Raw genomic sequence first — 23,472 nt, forward strand, 5'->3', positions numbered from 1 at the left:
GTCCCTTGTCAGTATGACTAGTAGTTGTAATATTACTAGCAATTCCCTGATTTCTATGAGCATGTCTCAAATGTGGGATGCTTTGTAAGTACAGACACCACCCCACACGCTTGTGTGTTGGGAGCAACCCTGAGTTAGAGTCTACGTGGTGGTGAGAACCATGACTGTTGCCTGCCCTTCCTTGCCGACAGGCTGTCCCAGGTTTAAGGTGTTTGCTTTTCTTACTGCTATTTCTTCCTGTTTACCAGGTGATAATAAAGCAGGAGCCAGGAGAGCTGCCACAGCAGCCGCAGGTCCCGGGGACAGGCGCGGCGCAGCCCTCGGTGCCACAGTACGTCACAGTCAAGGGCAGCCACATGCTGGCCTTGTCTCCACAGAAGCCAGTTGTGAGCACGGGCGAGGGGACAGTACAGTCTAAGGTATGAGGCACTTGGGCATCTCTGGAGTGGTGCAAGCTCTCTGTCTTGTGGTTTTATTGCAACACTTGGTGCTTCTCCCAGGGGGTTCGGGTTGCTTCTTTTGGCAGCACCATGGTTAACTGGTTTCCCTGTGTGCACAGAGTGGCTGGTATTGTACTTCCATGTAGTTCTTGGGAAGGGAACAGGCTGGGCCTGCACTATTGCATTTTGTTGTGTACAGGGACATCTCCCGCTTCTGTCCAACCCACTGCAACAGTGTGGCAGAGGTGCTTTAGAACTGTTAGCCCAGAAAGCTGACTACCATCATCAGGTCTTGTTGAAACTCATCCAGGTCTTTTTGGAAGAGGTCAGTTCTCTTTCCTAGGAATGCAGGCCTGCAACACAAGAGAACAGGACAAATAGGGAGCAAGGTGGAGACTGAGCCAGAACTAGCATTAGGTGAAATTGGCCCTACTTGAGAGGCAACTCAGGTGTTTTATTGTAGGAGTCGTGCCAGTGCAGTCCTGCTATGTCAGGAGTGACACAGCTTCTGAGAAGGCTCACTGCAGTGACAAGATGACAGATGTGTCAGAAATTGTCTCTATTCCTGCCTGCTTCCATTATGGATAGAGTCAAATGATGTGCCAAGAATGAAAGATTACATACAGAACTTTCACATTTGCATAAGTAAATACTCATTTGCATTTGCAACAGTTCATTGTCCTTTTTACTGACTTATTTGCCTGTTTGAGCAGGTATGCAAACTCATGTTTCCCTGCAGTTACTGTCAACAGGTAAAATTGAAGCACTTTGTGGCCTTACTTTGAAGGCTTTGAGGCCTTACTTTTCCCAGGGAATCTGTTCCCATGAACATGTTGAAACTGAATTTCTGCATCTCTGTAATTCACCAAGGCAAGCTTTATCTTCAGCTGGAACTAAGCCATTCCTTATGTATCAGAAAAAAAGGAAGTGCCCTGTAATTTGAATGAACTTAATCTTTTGTGGGTGCTCTGAAATCCTGATTGTGTATAAGAGTTTATCGTTTTACTTGGGATTGGCCTCTTGCCGATTTAATTTTGTTTCTGAATGAAGCACTTCTGTACGTGACCAGACATGTGTGAAGTGTCCTGAAATATCTGGAGACGGAGGTCGTGCACCAGGATTGCCATGCCAGCAGCACATCATCCCACCCTTATTTGTTGCAGGTGGTTGGTGTCCCGGTTGGTTCTGCATTACAGTCGACGGTGAAACAAGCGGTGGCTATAAGTGGTGGCCAGATCCTTGTGGCAAAGTCTGGCTCTTCAGTAGCAAAGGCTGTTGGTTCGAAGCAGGTTGTGACTCAAGGTGTAGCCAAAGCCATCGTGAGTGGAGGTGGAGGGACAATTGTTGCTCAACCTGTGCAGACTATAACAAAGGCACAGGTTTCTTCCACAGGTGCTCAGAAAAGTACATCTCAAGGCTCAGGTAGAGTAATTTTACTCCTTTTAATAGCTCATGATGGGTAGGCTTTGAGGGTCTGTAATGATTTATTCAACTGCAACATAACTGTGTGTGGTTGAAAAACTTCAAAATGAGTAGAGAGCTCTGTAGGAAAGTTCAGGCTGACAGAGATTAAAGAAAATGTTAACTTATTATCTGTAATAGGGAAGAGGGAGCACAAGTGCTTTAAAACATGCAGTGCTCTGTGAGTGGAGATCAGATAGATACGCTGGGGAATGTGCTGGAGACCTGGTAGACTTTCATGGAGCCAGATCTTACATTTTTGCCTGGCATTATGGTCCTTAGCTGCTCAAAGGGCTCCCCATAAATCCAACAAGAGCCAGTCTGTCCCTATTGCATTTTCACGTCCAACACAGTGCTTACAGGTACAGGAGTATGGGCAGAAGCACCTTGCCTGTGTCTGCACACAGCTGGCTCTAGCTGAGCACGCCAGCTGGGGCTCTGAACTGTCAGAGAGGTGTGGTGCCTGGGGCTGGAGGAAGCCTGTAGACCCCATGGCTGTGCTGCTTTGGCCTGCAGCCATAAGTGGCACTGCACACAGAGAGATTTTTTTTCCAGACCTATTAAAAAAACTCTCTGTGCATCAGTAGTGGAGTTAATCTGAGGTTAGGCCAGCTAAGTAGGGATTATTGAAGGCTAGCTGCATGTCACTCCGAGTACTTTCATCCTGTGCAGATTTCAGTGCTTCTTGCTTTCTGCAAGCAGCAGTTTTATTTCTTTTGTTCTTTCTTTCTAGTGATGGCTACGCTGCAGTTACCAGCCACCAACCTGGCCAACTTGGCAAACTTACCACCAGGCACCAAGCTGTATCTCACCACCAACAGCAAGAATCCTTCTGGGAAAGGAAAACTGCTTTTGATACCCCAAGGAGCCATCCTGCGAGCCACAAATAATTCTAGTTAGTCTTGCAGGAAAATTTAATGAGTTAAATAATGTAATCACTGCATAATTAATATGTTTGGCATTTTTGCTATGAAGCATCCTGCTGCTGTGGAAGTCAGTAATGAGATGGGGTTTCTTTGTGCACGACAACCCATATGAGGTGCTTTTTAAGGCTGAGATCTCACGAGTGGCTTTAGTTTTCAATGAAACTGCTTTTCATGCTGTGCTCTCAATGCAGAAACATTTTTTTTGTTAATAGGCTTGTGAATCAAACTTTCTGTGAAATACTTGGAGAAAAACATGCTAAGATCATTCTGAGGGGCAGTGCTTTGTTTATAATGTGCTGTTGCTGTAGGGAAGGAAAGCTTCAGGCTTTGGACTCTGTAGATGAAAAGATTGGTCATGAACCTTCTCCTCAATGCCATTCTTGAGACTTGGTTTGGGATGAGAGATGGATTGGGTGTAAACGTTTTGCTCCCGGCTCTGATTTGGCCTCCCTGAAGTATTGTTCAGTGTAATGTATATCAGCAACCCAGCAATAGAGTACATGTCACTGAAGAAGCAGATGCTCTTTCTGAAGGTATTTTTGGGCTTGTGGTGAGAGCCTCTTTGTTTGAGATTTAGAGAGGCAGCTGGGTCAGTCCAGCTTTGAAAATCTCACAGGCATTGTGGAAGATCATATACTTGTGATTTTTGTGACAGAGCCATGAGTATTTTTTTACCCTTATTTCTTACTGAGAGACTGAAGAAAAGTCACTGTTCAGCTTGTTCCTTCTGGAGGCAGAGCAATATCAAAGTGCCACTGCAAATTAGTGCTTGGTATCCATTATTCTGTTAACAAAATTGCACTGAAACAACCAATGAAAGTAAAATTAAGAAACCAGTGGGATTCAAAATATTTTTAGGGCTTTTGCTGCAGATTCATAACCTGCAAAAGAGTGATGAAAAGACTGGTTATCTGTTGGATAGCATTTTCATTTGATAAAGTTTGCTTGCCCACCAGCCCTCCTTACTCCCCTCATAGCTCCTTTTGTTCATAGTGTTTGCTGAGCTGTAAGAGCACAGCAGCACATCTAAACTGTTCTGTACTGGGTAGTAATGTTCCTTGGCTGCAAAACATGTGGCACCAAATGTCTTGCCAAGTGTTTTCAAGTGTTGTGTGTACAGGGATGCTTTAGCAGCTGACTCTGTCTGATTACCAGAGGGTCAAACCTTTTCCTCTGGTTACAGGTCTTCAGTCCGGATCTTCTACAAGTAGTGGAGGAGGAGGAGGAACCCAAAGCACAAGCAGTAACCTGTCACAGCACCTCACCTATACATCCTACATCCTGAAGCAGACACCCCAGGTCAGTGTCATAAGCATTTCAGTTAAAGCACATTGACTGCAGTGGTGGATGTCCTGTGGTTCTGTAGTGCACAAAACATTCTTGGACTACGGTGCCTAGATCTGTTTACCTCTTCTCCCCATCTGCTTCCATCAGAAAGTGTTCTGTAGCAAGAAGGCTGTGTCCAGCTTGTAGTGCAGAAGCGTCCACTGTATTTAGCAGTACTTTACTTCAGAAGATGAAATGTTGTTGCATTATATCCACAGGCTTTTATCCTGTGTTTCTGTTGACTCTTAAGTGAGTTTCAAAGTGCTGACCTCCCTAACTTATTTTCTGGATCAGGGCACCTTTCTGGTTGGCCAGCCCTCGCCTCAGAGTTCTGGGAAGCAGCTCACTCCAACATCAGTTGTTCAGGGCACTGTAGGAGTTGGAGCATCTTCCACACAAGGACAAGCCCTAAAAGTAATAACTGGACAGAAAACAGCACTGTTTACACAGGTAATGTGCAAATGATGTGGTTCTTTCTTACCAGTTACTGTTCTGTCAGATAAAGTATAGGGACCACAGGCCACACACTGAGAGCTTTTCCTTTCATAATTGCTTGGTTTGATGTGCTTTTTTTGTACAATTATGATGCTGGCTGTCCTATGATGAGGAAAGCATATCATACTACAGATTTCCAACTTGCTTTCTCTTCTCAGAGGGGGTCAGCTTCCAAGCGGTGTAAGCTTAGTTTGTAAATGAGCTCTGGGATTTCTTAGTGAAATAGAATTGGAAAACTGAACAGTGTCAGGTGCAAAAATGTCTAAATATTTGAACCTTACAAATGGGTCACCTGCTAAAGCTGTTAAAAATCTTTGGGTTTAGTACCTCTTTTTAAAAAAAACCTATCTTTCCTTTTCTAAAAACTGCCAGGTAGTCCCTATGAAATTCAAACTCCCCAAGAGTACCTATAATTGATTATCCAAAATTCAAGATTGATAGGCATATATTTGCAAAGTCAACAGTTTGATAAAGTTGATTTCTGAGGTGACAATTTTGTTCCAGCTATTATTGCCAGAATTTGATTTTTCAAAAAGTGTTTTGAAAATATTTGCTAGTAGTATAAAAAGCGTTTGTCTTTTTCGTTTTGTTGTTTTTACCTTTTGGGTTGGTTTTTAAAGTCATTTAAAACCTCAACAAATGGACTTTTTTCCTTACTTTGCATTCTTTCTCCAAGGCTTCATCCAGTGGACAGACATCACTGGTGAAAATATCAGATGGGTCTATAAAATCAATACCTGCCTCATCCCAACTCTCCAAACCTGGCACCACTGTGCTGAGAGTATCAGGAGGTGTTATCACCACAACTGCTGCTCCTGCCGTGGCCCTTCCCACAAATGGTGTCACCCAGGTGAGAAACAACCTTGCAGTATTCTGTAATGCAGTGTTTGTACTCCAGCCACTGCAGTCCCAGGAAAGGACTTGGACTGCTTTTTTCCACTGTTGGTGTCCTTCCCAGTCAGCTTTCTGGTGGGTCTGCTCCTATTTGTAGTAACCAGACTACAAATACTCCTGAGATCACAGCTCCTCCACAGTGCTGTCACAGGTTTCAGAGGCCAGCAGCAGCCTGAGTTTGTGCTCCCTGGTCCTGGCTGTGTTCAGAGGACGTCACTGCTCTCCACCCCAGGGGAGATTTGGCACTGCAGCCTTGGAAGGAGGTGGTTTGGCATAGAGGGAGGTGGGAAGCAAAACATTGGTATTCCTGGAGTGAATGCTCCTGTGTGTGGATGGAGCCACGTATCCAGTTGATGCAGGTTGTCCACCTGGAGTGGAGTTGCAGTTCATGGGGTGGGGAGGAGACAGCAAAACAAAGTAATTCCCTCTGATGGTTCCCCAAGCCTACTTCTTTCAATTAGCCCCTAATCTTTGCTTCCCCACTGCTATTACCTGTGGGGAGGCAAAGATTAAACAAGTGGAGATTTGACACCATGCTGTCACAACCTCCATTCTGTATGTGCCATCATTGTGTGTGGGTTTTTGGACATGAATTTGAGAACTTCTTGCTTCTCAGTGAATGGTAGATGAATACTTGGTTTTGCTGCTTCTAGATATTACCTCATTGTGTTTAATTGTTGAATCATCTATGACATGAAAGGGAATTTGTTATCCCTCCTTGCCTCTTATGCAGCAAACAGATAATGCAGGTTCCAGTTCGTCATCTCCTGGAACTCCTGCAACAAAGACATCTGGACAGCAACACCAAATCTGTGTAAGCCAGAGCCAGTCTACTTCATCAGTAGTGAATAAGACTGCGACTTCCACTGTTGTAAGTGTTGCTTCCTTGATGACTACTGCAACGCCTATGACGGGAAAAGCTACAGTATCAGGTACTAAACTTCTTTTCCTAGAGAAAGTTAGGATCCAGGTGTGAGTTCTTTAGATGTCTTCACTATAAGTGGAAGAATACAGTAACCTGCATTTACGACTGTGTAAAAGTAAAGTCATGCTTTCTAAAACATCTTACGAGCATAACTTTTGGCTTAGCCAATTAAATGTCTAATTAATTTGGCATCCTTTTGGCACTGACTGTATCTATTACAAATAATAGAACAAGTTACCCTTTGGTATTGGAGAGGGATTTTAGTTTTACTGCCACTAGACGATGCATTGTGCCTGTTCAGGAGTACAATGTGTCACTGAATGTGGAAACTATCAAGGTACCAGCACTACTACAGACTTGATTAGTTTGTGAGAGTGGAACTCCACTGTACTCAGAGAACTTGCAATGAGCAGAATTTGTCTCTGAGGCTTCGCATCTGCTCTGTTTGGCTTGGAAAGGAGAGAGATGTTGATTAGAGGGAACTGAAGGCTTTGAAGTCAAAATCCATTAAGTACAGTGAAGTAGGCTGGATCTGGGATGTTTTGAGGTAATAAAGATGGACTTGCCCTTATGTGAAGGGCAGTTCTCCTTATTCAGTTTTATTGTATTCCAGTATCTTTTGTGTGAGGGAGAGTAAATACAGCACGTTTGAGTGTTATGGGTTAAAATTGGAGATTTTCATTTAGATTAATTCACCCGCTGGCATGTTCTGTTCACTTGAAATGGTTTTTTGTGAAGTGAAAGTGGAGTAAAAATACAGAAAAGAGAAAATAAGTGACACTGAGTTCATCTGACAGTGTCTTTTTGAAGCAGCTCTTCTTGTTTCGTCTGTACTCAGTCTTCCAAAGTTCTCCTTTTTTATGACTGTGTTTTATGCAGAGCTTGAAAATAAACAGCATAGACTGCTAAGACTGACACAATCCTGCAAGAAGCAGTTGAGTATTTTTCTCTTTGCAAAGAAAGCCACAAGGGTGTCTTTTTTCTTTTTTTTGGTAGGAAATATGCCTTAATAAATAGCTTTCAGATTAAAATTCCCATTTAGGTATGAGAATGCTATCTAGATTTGGGTTTGGTTTAGGTTTTTTTGTAACCCGAGGCACTGACTTCATCGTGAAAAACTCCTTCAAGAATTGCAGAAGAACCAGTGACTATAAAACATGTTATTTCAATGTATTAACAAACAAACAAAACCCCCAAACAAAACTGTGTTAAAATTCTGAACGTTGATGTTTTTAAAGGTAACTTTTTGAAAAGAATCTCAAATATTCCCTTGTTTTGCAACAAGCAATGTCTCTCACCCATCAGGCTGATAGTTAGTTCAAAAGGTCTCTTGTCACTGGCTTTGCTGTTGGGTCCCTTGCCATCTAACCTGACACATCAGTATGTCATACACAAAGGAATAGGTAATACCAGGTGAGTCTTCTTGCCTGGAGGTGAAAGCCTAACTTACCAGTGCTGGGCATCTTTTAAAACCAGGAGACATCTTCACCAGACCTTGCATATCTAGTACTTGGAAGGCAGCTATGTTTCTTAAACAATAATAAAAAAATATAAAGAGAAAGGAACTTTATCTCAAAACAAAACATGAGTATAAAATTGCCATCATGAAGCTGAGGAATCCATTATTGTTAATGTTTTAAAATAAAAAGCTATGAACTTCCACAATCTGAAGAAAAGTTAGCTATAGATTGAATACAATTACATGGAAAATAGCTGGTTTACCAGTAAAAAGGATGGGCATAGACCCAAATCACAGAGTTAATGTTGGCTGTAGTGGCTTGGGATGTCATCACAAGGAGATGACACATTGTGGAGGAGAGAGAGCTGACAGGTGTTGGGACTGTGGCACCACTTGGAGCTGTGCTGATTTCCACCAACAGTTACCAAGTGCTGCCATTGATAATGCTGTTAATATCTGGATGTTCTACTTGTTCTTTTGGCCTTGACTTAAATCAGGGATTTAGTTCAGTCCCCACTTTAATGTACTTCCTAACCTGATAAGCCATCCTTGTGGATGTATTCAGTGCATGTTAGAGAAAGACACAGAACACTCAGTTCAGGTACATCCTTCATGAGACTTGCTGCACAGCAGCCTTGGGCTTGTCACTTTGTTGGAACACGGTTGATTGTGCCCTGCTGACTGCAGTGGATGCTGCAACACTGGGACACCTCCATGGGAGTGGCTGTGTGAGTACAACAGAGCTGTAGTTCACTGGCTTACCAGACCCTTGAGCACAAGGTCTGGTTCTGACAAGAGTGTTTTACTCTGTGCTGAGCCTGCTTCAGTGGAAAGGTTTGTGTTACATCAGTTTTGCTTAAGATTCCTTAGGCAATTAGGAGACTTGCTTTACAACTGTCAGAGTGCTGTGCATCATGTAATACTGTGCACACTGGTGCAGCACTCCAGTGTTTCAGCCATCATTTGTGTCAGTAAAAACTTGTCCTGACAGTTCACAGAACTGTGGCTTGTTAAGAGGATGGCAGTGCTCGTTTACATGCCATCCTGGCTCAAGCAGAAAGGGAGAGAAGTAGCTGGAGATAAACTAACTGGTGTGTTTTATTTAACATTTTGTCTTCCGTTCTTCTTGCAGGGTTGCTAAAAATCCACTCAAATCAGTCTAGTCCACAGCAGGCTGTTCTGACAGTTCCCAGCCAGCTTAAACAGCTCGGTGTAAACACAGCTTCTGGAGGTGTTCAGACAATACTCATGCCTATGAACAAAGGTAAAGGGCAGAGGAGGATGACAGATGGTGTTTGAAAATCCCCTTTGACACAGAAGAGCACTTGGTCACTGTTGGAACACATGGTCCGAAGTAGAGATAGAAGAAAATGTAGCAAGGAATTCATCCCTAAACTTTGTGCTGCAAAAACATTGTGTTGCTTCTGAACATGGTTATTTGTCAAAGTGCATGAAATTTGATTTTTTTTTCTTCTTTGTTGCCCCCTTGTTTTTCTTTTCATCTCCAGTTTTACAGTCACTTTCTACCAGCAAAGTTTCAGCAGTTTCAGCTGTTACAGCAGCAAGTATGACTGCCCCTAGTCCCTCTACAGTATCCATCACTAAAGGTAACAAGGAATTTCTCAGTAAGATAAGTAGTAGAAATAAGCTGGTGCTGCTTTATGCAAGTGGCCTGACTATGAAAGTAGACTCTGACTGTGGGTTCCTTTATTTCCACTGTTAATAGGGTTTAAATCAAGTTAAAATGGCACCTGGGGACTAGGAAATCACACTGATTTCCCCCTCAACAAATGCCAAAGCATAGACAAGTACGGAGAGAAATGGGGATGTCCTAGAAAGCTACCATGAGTACCTTGAACACTTGTAGTTTCAGTCCGTATTTGCAGAACTGCATAGAGCAGCAAGCGTTCAGTCACAGTGACTGCGTTCCTCAGACAGTGACTGTGGTGGGCGGTGCTGGAGGTTGCTCTCCAGCAGTACTAGATACAGACAGCATGTGTCTGTGTGCACAGAGGGGGAAGATGTACTTTCAGTACCTCCCAGAATAAAGCGTGGGGCAGAGCTGAGACACTGCTGAGTCCAGTTCATGCAGAACTGTCCTGTGTCAGTCCATCCCAGGAGCATGACCAGACTGTCTGGATGTTCTGGGTTGGGGACGTCTCTCTCCTGCTTCTGTCTCGCCAGAGTTCTGTCCCAGACGTGAGAAAGTTCAGATGTCAGAATCAGTGATGTCTTCAAAAAAGTTATTGCTTTGAGATGTCACTTCTGGTTAAAACTTAGTACCTTTCTATCCAGCTCTTTGTTTACAAAATGGCCAAGTACATTTGCAGCAGTTCAGTTTAGATCAGGCAGTCATATGCAAAACAGCAGCAATTGGTCATGCAGATTTTCTTAAAAGGATGAGATGTGAGCATGTTGAGATTTGGGGGAGGGGGAGGAACATGTTATGGTGGCTCTCTTTCAGGAGAATTGAAGGTCAAATTTGTTCATGCTTCGCAATCGGGATGCAAACAACAAAGAAAGTGATGTTATGTAAGACCTTTAGTCTTCCTGGAGTCTCACAAGACACTGTTTATCAAGCTGGCTGGTACTTTTTGTCTTCAAATGTGTTCTGTTTCTTTGAAGTTAAGATGGAGCCTGATTCAACTGGACAGAACTGCAGTTCTGTGGGTACCCAAGAAAGCCAAGCAGCAGTGAAAACAGAAGAGAACTCTGAACTTGGGAATTACGTTATCAAGTAATTGTTCGTTTCTCTATAAGGATTTCTGATCTTTCAAATACCAGGGGAATGGAGATGGTTCTAGGGATGCATACAGTGTGTTACTTTTGACTTAGAAATACGTCATAAAATCTTCTATCCCATACACTGCTGTAACAGTGCTAACCTGTTGGGTGGCATTTGGTTCAGACAGTGTTGCAATATTTTCTTTGTAAATGGATTTCTGTGTAAGGCTCACGAAAGGGGAAAAAATGAGTATTTGCAGTTGGTTTGGGCTCTGCTAGAATCACAAGCTGCTAAAACCTCTTTATCATCCTCTGGATGATAATTCCCATTGCTACTGTGTGTCCTTAGTAAGGTTGAACTGCCCAGTGACATGCAGGTCAAAAAAGGGGCATCTGAAATAAATAGAACTCTGTCTTCTGGTCTCTCTGGTCTTGTTAAGGTCATGTACTTCTGTAATTACTTAGCATGAGGTCTGCCTTGCTTCAGAATTGGAATTAAATAATAATGAGTATTTATTCACTGGATGCTGTGAAATCTGGTGCCTTGTTTGTGATGCTCTTGCAAGTGCTTATTAGTGTTTCTTTTGCCAGAACTCAGTCTTCAGAATTTTCTTTGCGTATTTCCTGCAGTGTGTAGGATGTTTCTTCTGCTCTTGATTCCTCCAGTGGCTGACTTTCCTGTCTCCGTGTTTTGAAAAGTTTTGTAATCCCAACATATCCCTGCAGACATTACCCTGATGGAGAGTACGTGTAGGAGAGAGGAATAAATCTTAAGTCACTACACACTGGAAATTATCTTAGTTAAAAAATAGCTGTTGGAAAATACAGCTCCTGACAGTTAAATAGAGTAAGTCTGGTAAAGTAAACTCCTGTAAGTATGAAGTGTCCCATGAAGTATCCCGTGTTCCTGCTGGGACAGCCTGCACTGGTAGGTGCATCTTATCCCTTAAAGTAGTGTTGCAGCTTGCACTTGATGCAGGGATTTCTTCCAAGCCTATCTTCAGGCTCTTCAGCTTGAAAATGTAGCTTCAGATGTGGACACTTTTTGGCAAGAGGAGGGGCTGTTTGAAATACCTTCCCTGGATTGGGGCATAACAGTTTACCCTCATACTGCTATTTGTGATGCCTTGGGGCTAAAGACTTTAAACCATGCAGTGATTTTGAAACATTTTGCAGCTGATTCATTGCTTCCAACAGTCTTCATTGTGATTCTTTTTATCCCTTGCAGCATAGAATATTTGGAGAACATCCAGCAGCTTTTAACAGCAATAGTGAAGAAGGTCCCCTTAATTGCTGAAAAAAGTAAGCAGTAAATGAAAAGACTTTGCTTCTTATTTTCAGTGTATCAACAGAATGCCTTGCATACTCTGTAGCCACAGAAGTTATTAAAAGGTGAAATGAAATGAAGCCATCCTCCCAGAGAGCTCTCTCCAGGGGTTGTTCTAAAGATGCTTAGAATTAGGTTCTTCCAGTAAAGCCAAATACGTTGTTATCAACCGTTAATAACTTACATCTGGTTTTTGGTTACAAATAGGTTGTATTTCTTCATATAATGGCTGCAAGTAGGTCTTCTTTTCCCTGGTTTGTCCTTAATGGATGTGCTTTTTCTTTTTTTTTTTTTTTTATTTTTTTAAATATAATGCCAGGATTTTAGAATGCTTACAAGTACAATAACATAGGTCAACACTGTAATGTGTTTGTTATTGGGGGTTTTGTTTTTTTCTAAACAATAGGTGGTGATCTGGAGAGAAACATTTTATTTGTATATGGTACTTTATTATTTCACACCTCTTGCTCATGAACTTAGCTGAAAAATGTATCAGCTTTCTCTGCTAACTAATGCACTTTGAACACATGGTCCTAGAGGCTGGGTAGGACAGACCCTCTCAAGCACAGGCAGCAGAGTAGGAGTGGGAGGCACAGTAAAGCTTCCATTACATACAGCTCTCATGCTTTTCCCAGAAAACCTTTTCACTCTTGTTTTATTTTTACGTTGTAATTTGTTTGGAGGGGAAAAAAAGTTTTCCAAAGGAAGAGATTTTGATTAGTAAGACAGACTTACAGGTCTACATCATACAGTTTTTGAATGAAGAACAGCCCACAGCCACAGGTGTTTCTGTGTATGACCAAGACGGATGCTGGTTTTGCATCCAAACACCACAGTGTCAGTCCCTCTTGGAGAAAGCACAGTATTTGTAAGAATTAGTTAGTCATTGAGCCTGTGAGCATGATACACATTTCCCTTTCCTTTCTGCTAAATAACATCAAACCCAGAATCCATCTTGCTTACTAAAACCTTATTCAGTTTTTGACTTCATGTTTTTTAGGTGAGGACGTAAGCTCTTTTTGTGCCAGTTCAGTGGAACAGTATTACAGCTGGAATATTGGGAAGAGGAGGGCAGCCGAGGTAATCCTCTCCTGTGTTTCATAAGCAATCATTAGGAATACAAGACAGATTTCTGAATTATGGAGCCTGCCTTCTTGTTGGCTGATTTGTTTTCTGAATCAGTCTGTTCTTTTAAATGACAGCATTCCTTATGGCAAGAGGCACTGACTTATGTTCAGGTAGTGATCCTGTTTATTGTTCAGAGGCTTTCTCAAGCAGAAGGGATTCTGAAGGTTATTTTTTGGGTTACTCAAAATCAGATGGTTTTGAAACATTTTAAAACTCGAATTTTTTGCCAATTGTCCTGTTTATCAACTTTATCCTCATCACTCCTCTGTGGCATATTACAGTCATGGGAATTTTATAAAACTTTGTCTGCCTTTTTATGGGATTGTGCCTGCTTTCTGTAGGAAGAGAATTGAGGGATTTGCTGTAAACAATGCTAGTGCTGAAGTAGATTGTCAGTTCACCAAAGATAAATATTTCAGTTAACCTGGACCTGTTTGTATTGTGGTTATGCTTCTCCCTATTTCTTTATAACTTTGTCATCTTGTGTGGTTTTACAGGGAAGATGTTAACATTGGTTAGATCTTTTGCTGTTGCCAATGATTGCAGAGTTAAATCAGATTTTAAGAAGCATATTTGCTCTAGTGGATTTCTTGCACTATGCCATCTTAGGTGTTACTTGGGAGATGAGACATTTCAAGTCAAGACAAATTTGTCTAGGGCCCTGTAAGTGCATGTCCCTTTTCTTGAGACTTACTTTGGATGATAAAGCAAAGTTTAAATGACCTGTCAGAAGTCATTCTGACTTCTGAGAAAATCATGTTCCTTTTTTCTCCTTGCAACCTGGATTATTGTTCTGGGCTGTAGGCTAACCTTAAATGTTTTAGCCAGCGTGATGAGCTTTCCCTTCGGTTTGTCACAGTGGCAGCGAGCAATGACAGTGAGAAAGATCCTACAGGAAATTGTAGAGAGGCATCCCAGGTTTCACAATATTACCCCTCTGAAAACAAAGCATGTGGTGCACTGGTGTCGATGCCATGGCTACACTCCACCGGACCCTGAGACCTTGCGGAACGACGAGGACTCGATTGAAGACGTGCTGACACAGATAGACAGTGAGCCAGGTGAGTGTGGAGGGACAGGAGGCTCCTTTCTGCCAAAGACACTGTTTATTAAATGCCTTGAGATTGTGTGTATGTGCACACCTGTGCTGCTGCTTTGTTCTGAACTCGGTTTGCTCCAGAATAACCGAAGTTGGAGATTGTAAGGGCAGACCTACAAGTGAGGCTGTCCCTTGCCCATGTTAGTCCTGATGTTTTTCTGGGGCCTCTTGGGTTTTATTGTGCTTTGGGTCCTGTGGAGGCCCAGAGTGGATAAGTCTCATGAAAGATGATTCTTGCTCCACAAATATAATCTTTTATAAATGGATACACAAAGTAAACATAGGGAGTAATGACATTTCTGCCCTTGGGCAAGCTTTAACCTCTGTTAAGACTTACTGTGAAAACAGTATGAATGAGTTCAGCTACAAAACAAAAACCCCAAACCTGGCAGTGACAGTGTGGAGCTCAGTGTGGGTTAGTGAGGTGAATTGGCTTATGTGAAGCATCCCACTTTGTATTACAGCTGCTACATTATTCCAGTAGACATAACTCTGGGACTCCACAGTTCATTTTAGTATGTATTAAACGTACATCTTTAATTTCATCCATTCTTCACAGTTAAGCTCTCTCGTTTCACCTTCAGCTAATCCCTCTCCCAAAGCTGAATGTTTTTCTGTTCTGATCATTCAGGGATTTTAGGTATTTCACAGAAGTGTATGGAATGGATTACACTTTGCGAAATCTGGCCCTGCATTGCAGTTGTTGAAGGTGGAAAGGAAGGCTAATATCTACCTTCTAAATCACTAGATTTTTCTTTGTCTTTGAAGTTGCCCTTTTGTCGTTCCACTGTGAATGTCTTCTGATTTTTTTTCTCAAAAATCATGAATGTGAAAGATGATTTGGTGTTGCATGATACCTGCATAGTAGAAACTTCACCTCTCCAAGCAAATTGAAGAGCATCAGACTGGTTTGCCAGCTGCCAAAAAGCTTCTGTGAGAAAGTCTGGGAGACTGACATTAGCCTGGTTTTGTTTGAAATGCAGCCTTCTTGATTGGTGTAGGAGCACATGAGGGAGAGAGGACCACAAGTGTCATAAAGATATAATTAGAACGCTCTCAGTGACTGTTTACATTTCTGTGCATCTTTGTGCTTGGTAGGAACTACAAAAATAACTTGCAATTACCTTAATTTCTTACCATGTTTTGAGTGTGCATCTGTTTATAAACAGCTTTTCATAATCTACCATGTGTTTAATTGATTGCTTCTTTTTCAGAATGCCCTTCATCTTACAGCAGTGGTGAGGAGCTGTGCCGAAAAGTAGAGGAACTACAGCAATTTCTGAAACAAGAACCAGAACACGAAGAGGAAGTAGATATTCTCAACTTTAGCGAGCCATTAAAAATAAACATTAAGAAAGAACAGGAGGAGAAACAAGAAGAGATTAAGTTCTACATGGCTTCCTTGCCTGCATCGGAGTTCGTGAGGGACACTGCTGAGAAGGTAATAAGTGACTCATAAAGCTAATTGGAACTGTTGTTAAGCTAATTGTGGTCTTGCATTTATTTAGTTGCCTTTTTTTCATCTCTGGATTTTTTAATGAAAGTTTTTATAAATGCCCTGGAAAAATTGGACCTTCTGACTCATGACACTCAGCTGCCACTGCTGGCAGGAGAAAGGGAAGTGTACCAGCTGGCTGTATTGCAAGGCGTAGTACAGAAAAAAAATCATCTTGGAAGGCTAAAAGCAAGGATAAATGAGGAATGAGGAGCACTAGCACTGAATTTTTCCTGTGAAAGATTTGGACTTGTTTCTTGGACCAGTGCTGTTTAATAGCAACTCCTGAGAAGGGGTTGTGATAAAGATAAGGCCACAGCAAACTTCTCGAGTGCTTGGATTGTGCTTCCTCCCATTCAAATCAGGGCAAAAGAAAGGGAGAGGGAGGTGTTCTGTCACCGCAGCAGGGAGGAGAGAGAGAAGACTGGCTTGGCTTGTAGGAAAGAGTGCTCACCATTGTACCAGCAGAGACGGAGCAGCAGGAGCGGTTTGCGTGCAGCAGCTGTGGGAGAAAGAAAGGATCTCTGTCTCCACCTCACATGCTGACATCAAGGGACAAAGCTTTGGCTCTGCAGTGTATCCAGACTCTTGCGACAGAGGTGACAAAGGCACAGACACAATGAGAGTGGGACTGAGGGATGAAACACTCTTTTGATGTGGAACTTTTGTGCCAGGAGTACTGTTCAAAGTGGTTTCAGTTGCCATAGTTGGGTGCAGGGAAGATGATGAGTAGATGGATTGAATATATGTACAGTTTTAAAATAGAGCTACTGTTCTCAATCCAAATATACCCAACGCAGCCTGGATTTTGTGTGAACTTTCTGAAACAAACATTAAAACCTGCTTTTGTTTCTTCTGACTTTTAGAGACATTTCTGCAGGCTGTACTAATTTTCCCCAGATTTTTTTTTAAATGAAACCTGAGATTATATTGCTTGGAAGTTCTGCAGTGTCTGCTTCTTTTTTAACTACCCTTTGTAATATTTTTTTTCCCTGTTAATCTCATCAAATTGGTAGTACAGCGTGAGTTGTGTTATTTGATGTACTAATTTTTTTTTCCTCTCATATTTTATAGATAGGGATTTCTTTTCAACCTGCTGAGGTACAAAAGAATGTTTATGCATCAGTAATAGAAGATATGATTTTAAAGGTAAGAAATTATTTCACAATAAGGACTTAAATGTAATTGTATTAACTCGGGAATTAGGAAAAAAATTGAATATTTTTATTAATATGCGTTTATCAAATTAGGAGATCAGGGTCTGATGTCTGTCTTTCTACACATATGGGCAGGTATAAATCTGCCCAAAGAGTCATACACTTTTGTGAGTGTTTCCAGCTTTCTAACTGATTTGTTGACTTGGACACAGAACGGTGATTTGCAGATTCTCACTGCCACTAGGATACTGACTCATTCTGTAATTTTGAAAATACCTCTTACTTTGTCCTTCCCTTCATAACTGGGGGTGAATCTGCCAGAGTTGTGTAAGACTTGATTATTTTATACAAAGTTAGCTATTTTTCCCTAAATACTTTTTCGGGTGTTTTGCTTGTGTTGTCTCTGCTGGGAAACTGCTGAATTCCTGCAGACAGTAACAATTCTGCCTTGTGTGAGAAACCATTCCTCTATCATAATTGCTTTTGGAAGAACAGAGAAATGGTTTTGTACCAGCTTGGAACAGCATGGAGCTGGAGTTCTTGGGTTTGGACTGAAGGCTAACACAGATTATTTCTAGCAGCACTCTGCTGTATTTCATGCCAAAGATGATTTTGGGGGTTCTTTTTACAGACTGCTGCTTATTAGAAGGTGAGTTTTTAAAAAGCTAATTGGTTCCAGGTGGCACATGCACTCCTGTGCATGCCTGTGCTGTGCTCCCTGTTACTTAGCATAGTTAAATTCTGATAGAGATACATCCATTTGTAGACACAGATTGTAACCATCAGGTTGCTCCATTACAATTGTAGAGTTATGCCAGTTTTCCTGACTGAATATCCCAGAAATCTCTGCTCCAGTCTTGACACAGCACAGAAAGACAAGAGCCTTAATTACTTTTGACTGAACCTTGGTTAAGCCAAGTGTTGGGCATACACCTGCTGACTTCTTGCTGCCCAGACTAGAAGGTTTCTGAGGCAGTGTCTTGACCACGAGGAGTAGTTGGCAAGCATGTATCAGTTCCCAGGAGAATATCTACAATCTGCCATGTACAAAACCAGCTCTGGTGTGTGAGAGGAAGGGCCCTGAAATGCTCTTTGAAACACAGGCTCTGGAACATTGGATCCATCCTGCTGTGCACTTACTGCTCTGCAGGTCCAGAAGGAAACCAGGCTGGGCAGTTACAGTCTAAGCCCTGGGTGTCTATTGGTCTCTTTCTTTTTGTTAAATATACACGTCTTAAATAATAGAACTCACTTGGGCATTTTGAGCTGCCCTGTGCTGATTGATTGAGGTTTGAAGTAAGCTAAAATTTCTGCTGCTCTGACACTGATACTCGAGCAAATAGCAAGTTTCCTGACTCTTTTTGTAATGCTGTCTCCTAATGTTGTCTCCTCTCGCAGGCCACTGAACAGCTCATGAGTGATATCCTGCGGCAGGCGCTGGCTGTGGCGTATCAGACGGCTCCTCACAACAGGTACAGCAGCTTGGTTCTGTGGGACCACTTACACCAGCACTGAGGGCTTGAATGGCTTGAGACATTTAGTCAGTGTGGGGCTCAGACCATGAGAGTGAGGGAATTTGTGGACTATATTCTGGGAAGATCCAAGCCTTATAAGGGGGTTCGTCATCTCCTGGCTCCATAGTGGCAAAGGATGGAAACATAAACAACATCAAAGACTGGAGCAGGATTCTCTGGCGTTGCCACACCCAAAGGCAGATGACCTGTTTCTACAGAGCCATGTTGGAAGGACCTGCTAACTCTTGTCCATCTCAGGTTACTGTGTAGACAACTTAGCTATGGCCTGTCAGAACTTAACCTAAATAATCTCTGTATTTTACTGATATACACTTCTCTGGCTCAGATATTGAGTGATTTTTATAGAATCATAGAATGGTTTGGGTTGGAAGGGACTTTAAAGATCATTTCGTTCTAACTCCTGCCATGGGCAGGAACGCCTCCCACTCAGAGCCCCATCCAACCTGGCCTTGAACACTTCCAGGGATGGGGAATCCACAACTTTCTCTGGGCAACCTGTTCCATTGCCTCACCACCCTCAGAGTAAAGAATCTTTTCTAATATCTTATGGTTAGGCCACATTTTGATTTCTGTTCAGCAGAATGATTTGGGATAGCTTGAAATTGATTAAAAAATAACACTATGAGAAAATGCTTAGTTTAAATATTCACTTGTATGCAATGTGTAAATGTTTATACAATATACATAAAACGTATGTGTATGTGTTATGTAGAAATACATACACAACTTCTGTGCTATAGAAGGTCAAGAATTAATATTTCAGCACTTGATATTCCTGTCTCGGTACCCAAGAGGTTTCCCTCAGTCTTGAGAGTGGCTTTTTTTGTGCTGTGACATTTTAATGCTTTTCCCGTGTTGCTCTAAGACCTGCTCTCATATAATTTTTTTGATTGATATTTTTATTCCCCCCTCCCCCCACATTGGTAAATTTTATTGGCTTGCTGCTTTATGGACACGTGCTTTTTTATGTATTATAATAGCATCTCTGATGCATTCCCTGCAGGACTCCAAGAGAGATCACAGTGATGAATATTCACAAAGCCATCTGTAATATTCCCTTTCTTGACTTCCTCACAAACAAACATATGAAGATACTAAATGAGGAACAATGAAATAGAGCAGAGAAGATGCTACAGGAAAGGTGGATTTATGACTGAAGTTGGGTTGACAAATCCAGTATTTCTGTAGAACACTTATATACATTTATAACGTTGGGCTACTAGATTGTTACCTCCAATTAAAGATGCACCTTAATGCAACAAAATGATGCTCTGTTCCAAATCAAGTTGTTAAATGTCAGTGTTTACTTGGTAAGTGTGTGTTCAGTGGCTGAACAAACATTGTCAGTTTGCATCGAGTTGCTAGCTGTGAGAGGCTCCACAGGCCTGGTTCCTCTGAGACAGTTCTATTGATGAGATTGAACTGGGTTTTAAGATAAAAATTATGCTTTTTGATGCAGTCTACATGCGAGTTGGTTTCTCCATGCAGTGGGCAGGGCACTTGCTTTGGCACTCTGAGTGTGAGAAAAGTCTAAGGCAGCTTTTAAAGGTGGGTCATTTGAGTGGATGGATGGGGTAGGTTTGGATGTCAGGGAGCAGAAAGCTGATGGCTGCAAAAATTCTGCCAGTCCTGCCCGAGCATGATGTGTGTGACGGAGAACACAGCTGGGTAGGCTGATCAGTAGCTTTCTCAGCTAAGTGTCACCTCACCAAATTCCTTACCACTCTAGAGGATGTGTCAGATGCTGCTTTTCTTAGTCACCTCAGAAAGGGTAGACTGGCACATTCTCAGTCAAGATGAGCAAACCACGGTCAGGCCTGAGAAGATTTGACTGACCACTTGTCCTGCATGGGAAGGGAAGGAGCAAGGACAGCATTCAGTGTTTGTGGGCTTGGACTGGCTGAAACACTTTGCTTGCCCAGCAAGTGCCTCCCCAGGCTGTCAGAAGGTTTGGAGTGTGCTGGAGGGCAGGTGACCAGCTGTGTTGTACAAGTCTTAATGTTTTGGCAGTGTTCATTAATGATCAGCTTAGACTGAAGTGCTGTGGGAGCAGCACTACTTTGGATTAAGTTCTGTTCTACAAGCCTGATAGGACGAAAAAGTCAGAGATTTGCTGCTTGTGGGGAGATCCTCTGATGTCTTGACTGCAGGAAGAAATTCTGCTACTAACCCCAGCACTTACCTGTCTCAGGAACATCACTGGTGAGGGAGACATGTCTGCAGCCTGGCTATCAACACCTCGCTGGAGAAGGCTTCGCTGACAACATCCTGACCACCTCACATCCACCACCCCTTTGTCCTGCCTCATGGGGGCTTGCTGGTAGTGTGAATAAGCCAGTGTGAAGCTGGTGGGACTCCTGTGGGACTGTCATGCTTTCAGCGTGCTTGTTTTGTGTGGCAGTGCTGTTGTGTGGGTGGAGCATGGGTCAAACAGCCAGAACCTCCAATGTGCTGATCTCAGCTGGGTCTCTGATCTGCTGCATGGCCTTTGATTTAATCACTCTGTGCCTCAGTTTTCCCATCTCTGATCATGGGGAGCAGGATACCTACCTCATAGGGGTGTACTGAGGCCTCGCTCTTGTTGGTGCCGTGCTTTGACAATACAAAGCCTTTTATAAACATTAAGCTACAGTTATCTTTCCTGGCCTGGGGTAGGAACAGAAATCTTCAAAATGTTATCTTTTGGTGCTTTTTTTGGGTAGAAGACAGATGATGGTAACTCCAGTAGTGTGCACAAACTGTGAAAAATGGTTCAGTTAAAGCGTGGCTTCAGGGTGGCTTCAGGCTTTGAAGAAGAGTAGCCCAGGTTTAATGCAGTTGTTAAACTGAAGAAAGCACTGTGTACCTCAGATGGCATCCTGCCTGTCTTCTCCATAAATAAAACTAGGGTCTGCAGGAAAGCCCCTCTCAGTTCATCACAGCTAACAGGGAGCTGTAGTTCTCTTCAATGTAAGAGTGGCAAAACCTGACCCTTGAATCCAGGAAATGGGACCAATGGATGAAATCCAAACAGCATTCAAAGAAGGACTTAAATGCCCCCTGGGAAGGACGTTACAGATGCTCTGGATTCAAAAGCTAATCCTGGCTTGTTCGGGTGAGCTGAGTGCAGGATTGCCTGCGAAAGGAAAGGGCACAGCTTAGCCCTGACATGAGTTTATCAGCAGAGGTCAGTGTGACGGAGTCGAGCAGTGGTGATTATGTTTCAGCTCAGTGTGGAGTAGAGAGGAATCCCAGTAGCTGGGGAACTGCAGGCCCCATGCTTTGTAGGCTGTAGTGATTTCCAAGCCCCTGTACTTACAGGCATCCCTGTGTGCTTCTTTTAGTGCATCAAAAGAAAAGAGAAGGGCATTTTCAAGATCTGTCACTGTCAGGACAGCCTGCAGGTTGTGTGGGAACAGCCTTTTGGGCAAACTCAGTTGTGCTATGATCTGCAATGACCTTGAGTAGGGTATGCAGTTTTGGGCAGCACAATATAAAAAAGACATTAAGCTATGAGAGAGCGTCCAAGGGAAGCCACGAGAATGGTGAAGGGGTCTGGAGGAGAAGCCTTATGAGGAGCAGCTGAGGGCACTTGGTTTGTTCAGGCTGAAGGAGACTGAGGGGAAACCTCATTGCAGTTACAACATCCTCATGAGGGGAAGCAGAGGGGCAGGTATTGATGTTTTTTGTGACCAGTGACAGAACTCAAGGAAATGGCACGAAGCTGAGTTGGGGGAAGATTAAGTTGGATCTCAGGAAAAGGTTCTTCACCTGGTGGTTGGGCACTGAACAGACTCCCCAGGGAAGTGGTCGCAGCACCAAGCCTGCCTGAGTTCAAGAAGCGTTTGGACAGCGCCTGTCAGGCACATGGTATGACTCTTGGGGTGTCCTGCACAGGGCCGGGAGTTGGACTTGATGATCCTGATGGGTCCCTTCCAACTCAGCATATTCTATGATTCTGTGACACACACATTTCCAGCCCCTGTCTCTTGTGGGCTTAGTTTCTGGGATTGTGATATGCCCAGAGCAACTTTTGAGGATGCAGGAGCTTGTCTTTGGGCATCTGTTTGCAAATTGTGGCTTCTTTGCCTGTGTCCTGCTTGTCTGTGAGGAATGGAATTTCAGAATGAGTCCTGCACCTGGCTCTGAAGCAGGCAGGTAATGACTCCTCATTCTTAATGGGGTTCTTGCACAGGAGATCTGTTGCTACATTTCTGAGCAACCACAGGTTATTCTCCTAGGAGATGCATATGAATAGTATATAAAGTTTGCTGAAGAAAAATAAATAGCAGATAGGAAATGACAAATTTGTTTAGTCCTTCACAGGTAGGAAACGTTTGCAACAAGTTCTTTGCATTTTCAATAGTGGTGGGAGAAAAATTTGTTGGTGAGAAGTTCCTGTGGGAATTGCTTGGAGATGAGGTAGAGATTGTGGAATTTCACACACCTGTTCAGGTGTTTGTGGAATGCTACATTCGGTGTGTTGAAATGTTATGGTGTATTTCTCTGGCTTTTGAAAGAGTCTGGATACAAGTTAAAGATCTCTTTACAAATATTACCCCTATTTGTAATGCTGAGTGTTTAAATCCTTCATGTTATCTGTATTATACTGTATAATTGTGTAAGATACGTATGTTTACAATAAATTCTTTTATTAGCTGTGCCCTAGCACAATTCTAATTTGTCTTGACTGTCACCTGTCACTCAGCGTTTCTCCAAATTCGCAGATACTTTTGTGCTCTGTGTATTCAGAATGTCCTAGTTAGTTCTGGATAAAAATTGCTAGTTGTGGAACTGATCTGAAGGAAAAGGTAATTTTTCCCTTTCCTAGTTATTTTAAAAAACTCCTGGTTTAGGAGGCTGGGGGAAGGGAAGCCAGGAGCTGAGCTCCAATCTTTCATCCTCCAGAGCAGCCTGTTTAAACAGCAAGTAATTGGTTTATGTGGAAGATTGAAAAGCAAGGTGGGTTGAGGTTGGCCAGCTGCCAGACACCCACCCAGCCACTCTCACTCCCCTGCAGCAGATGAAGCAGCTTGTGGGTCAGGATAATTTACCAGAGAATCATTTAGTTTGAACAAGACCGCTAAGACCATCGGGTCCAA

At 42.7% G+C, this 23,472-nt stretch overlaps 1 protein-coding gene across 3 annotated transcripts in view; it reads left to right on the top strand.

Moving 5' to 3' along the window:
* YEATS2 (YEATS domain containing 2) overlaps positions 1-23,058 on the top strand; it is a 48,490-nt gene extending 25,432 nt beyond the window's left edge. The window contains exons 15-32 of one of the 3 annotated variants that reach the window (XR_007903562.1): positions 249-419; positions 1,604-1,862; positions 2,635-2,796; positions 4,011-4,126; positions 4,448-4,603; positions 5,325-5,498; positions 6,276-6,474; positions 9,059-9,190; positions 9,435-9,533; positions 10,552-10,663; positions 11,879-11,952; positions 12,978-13,057; positions 13,965-14,166; positions 15,419-15,645; positions 16,774-16,848; positions 18,255-18,328; positions 19,395-19,701; positions 20,583-23,058. Coding sequence is in view for 2 of the 3 variants with exons in the window: in XM_051781540.1 (XP_051637500.1) it covers positions 249-419; positions 1,604-1,862; positions 2,635-2,796; positions 4,011-4,126; positions 4,448-4,603; positions 5,325-5,498; positions 6,276-6,474; positions 9,059-9,190; positions 9,435-9,533; positions 10,552-10,663; positions 11,879-11,952; positions 12,978-13,057; positions 13,965-14,166; positions 15,419-15,645; positions 16,774-16,848; positions 18,255-18,328; positions 19,395-19,503 (2,421 nt within the window). In the remaining variant the exon portion in view is untranslated. Of the gene's footprint in view, positions 1-248; positions 420-1,603; positions 1,863-2,634; positions 2,797-4,010; positions 4,127-4,447; positions 4,604-5,324; positions 5,499-6,275; positions 6,475-9,058; positions 9,191-9,434; positions 9,534-10,551; positions 10,664-11,878; positions 11,953-12,977; positions 13,058-13,964; positions 14,167-15,418; positions 15,646-16,773; positions 16,849-18,254; positions 18,329-19,394 lie in introns of all 3 variants that reach the window. The other 2 variants (XM_051781540.1, XM_051781539.1) reach the window with 2 other exon arrangements.
* Positions 23,059-23,472: the final 414 nt, after the last annotated feature.

This window comes from Manacus candei, unplaced genomic scaffold, assembly GCF_025592945.1.
Source record: "Manacus candei isolate 608988 ecotype Guabito, Panama unplaced genomic scaffold, ASM2559294v1 h1tg000015l, whole genome shotgun sequence".
Lineage (NCBI taxonomy): Eukaryota > Metazoa > Chordata > Aves > Passeriformes > Pipridae > Manacus > Manacus candei.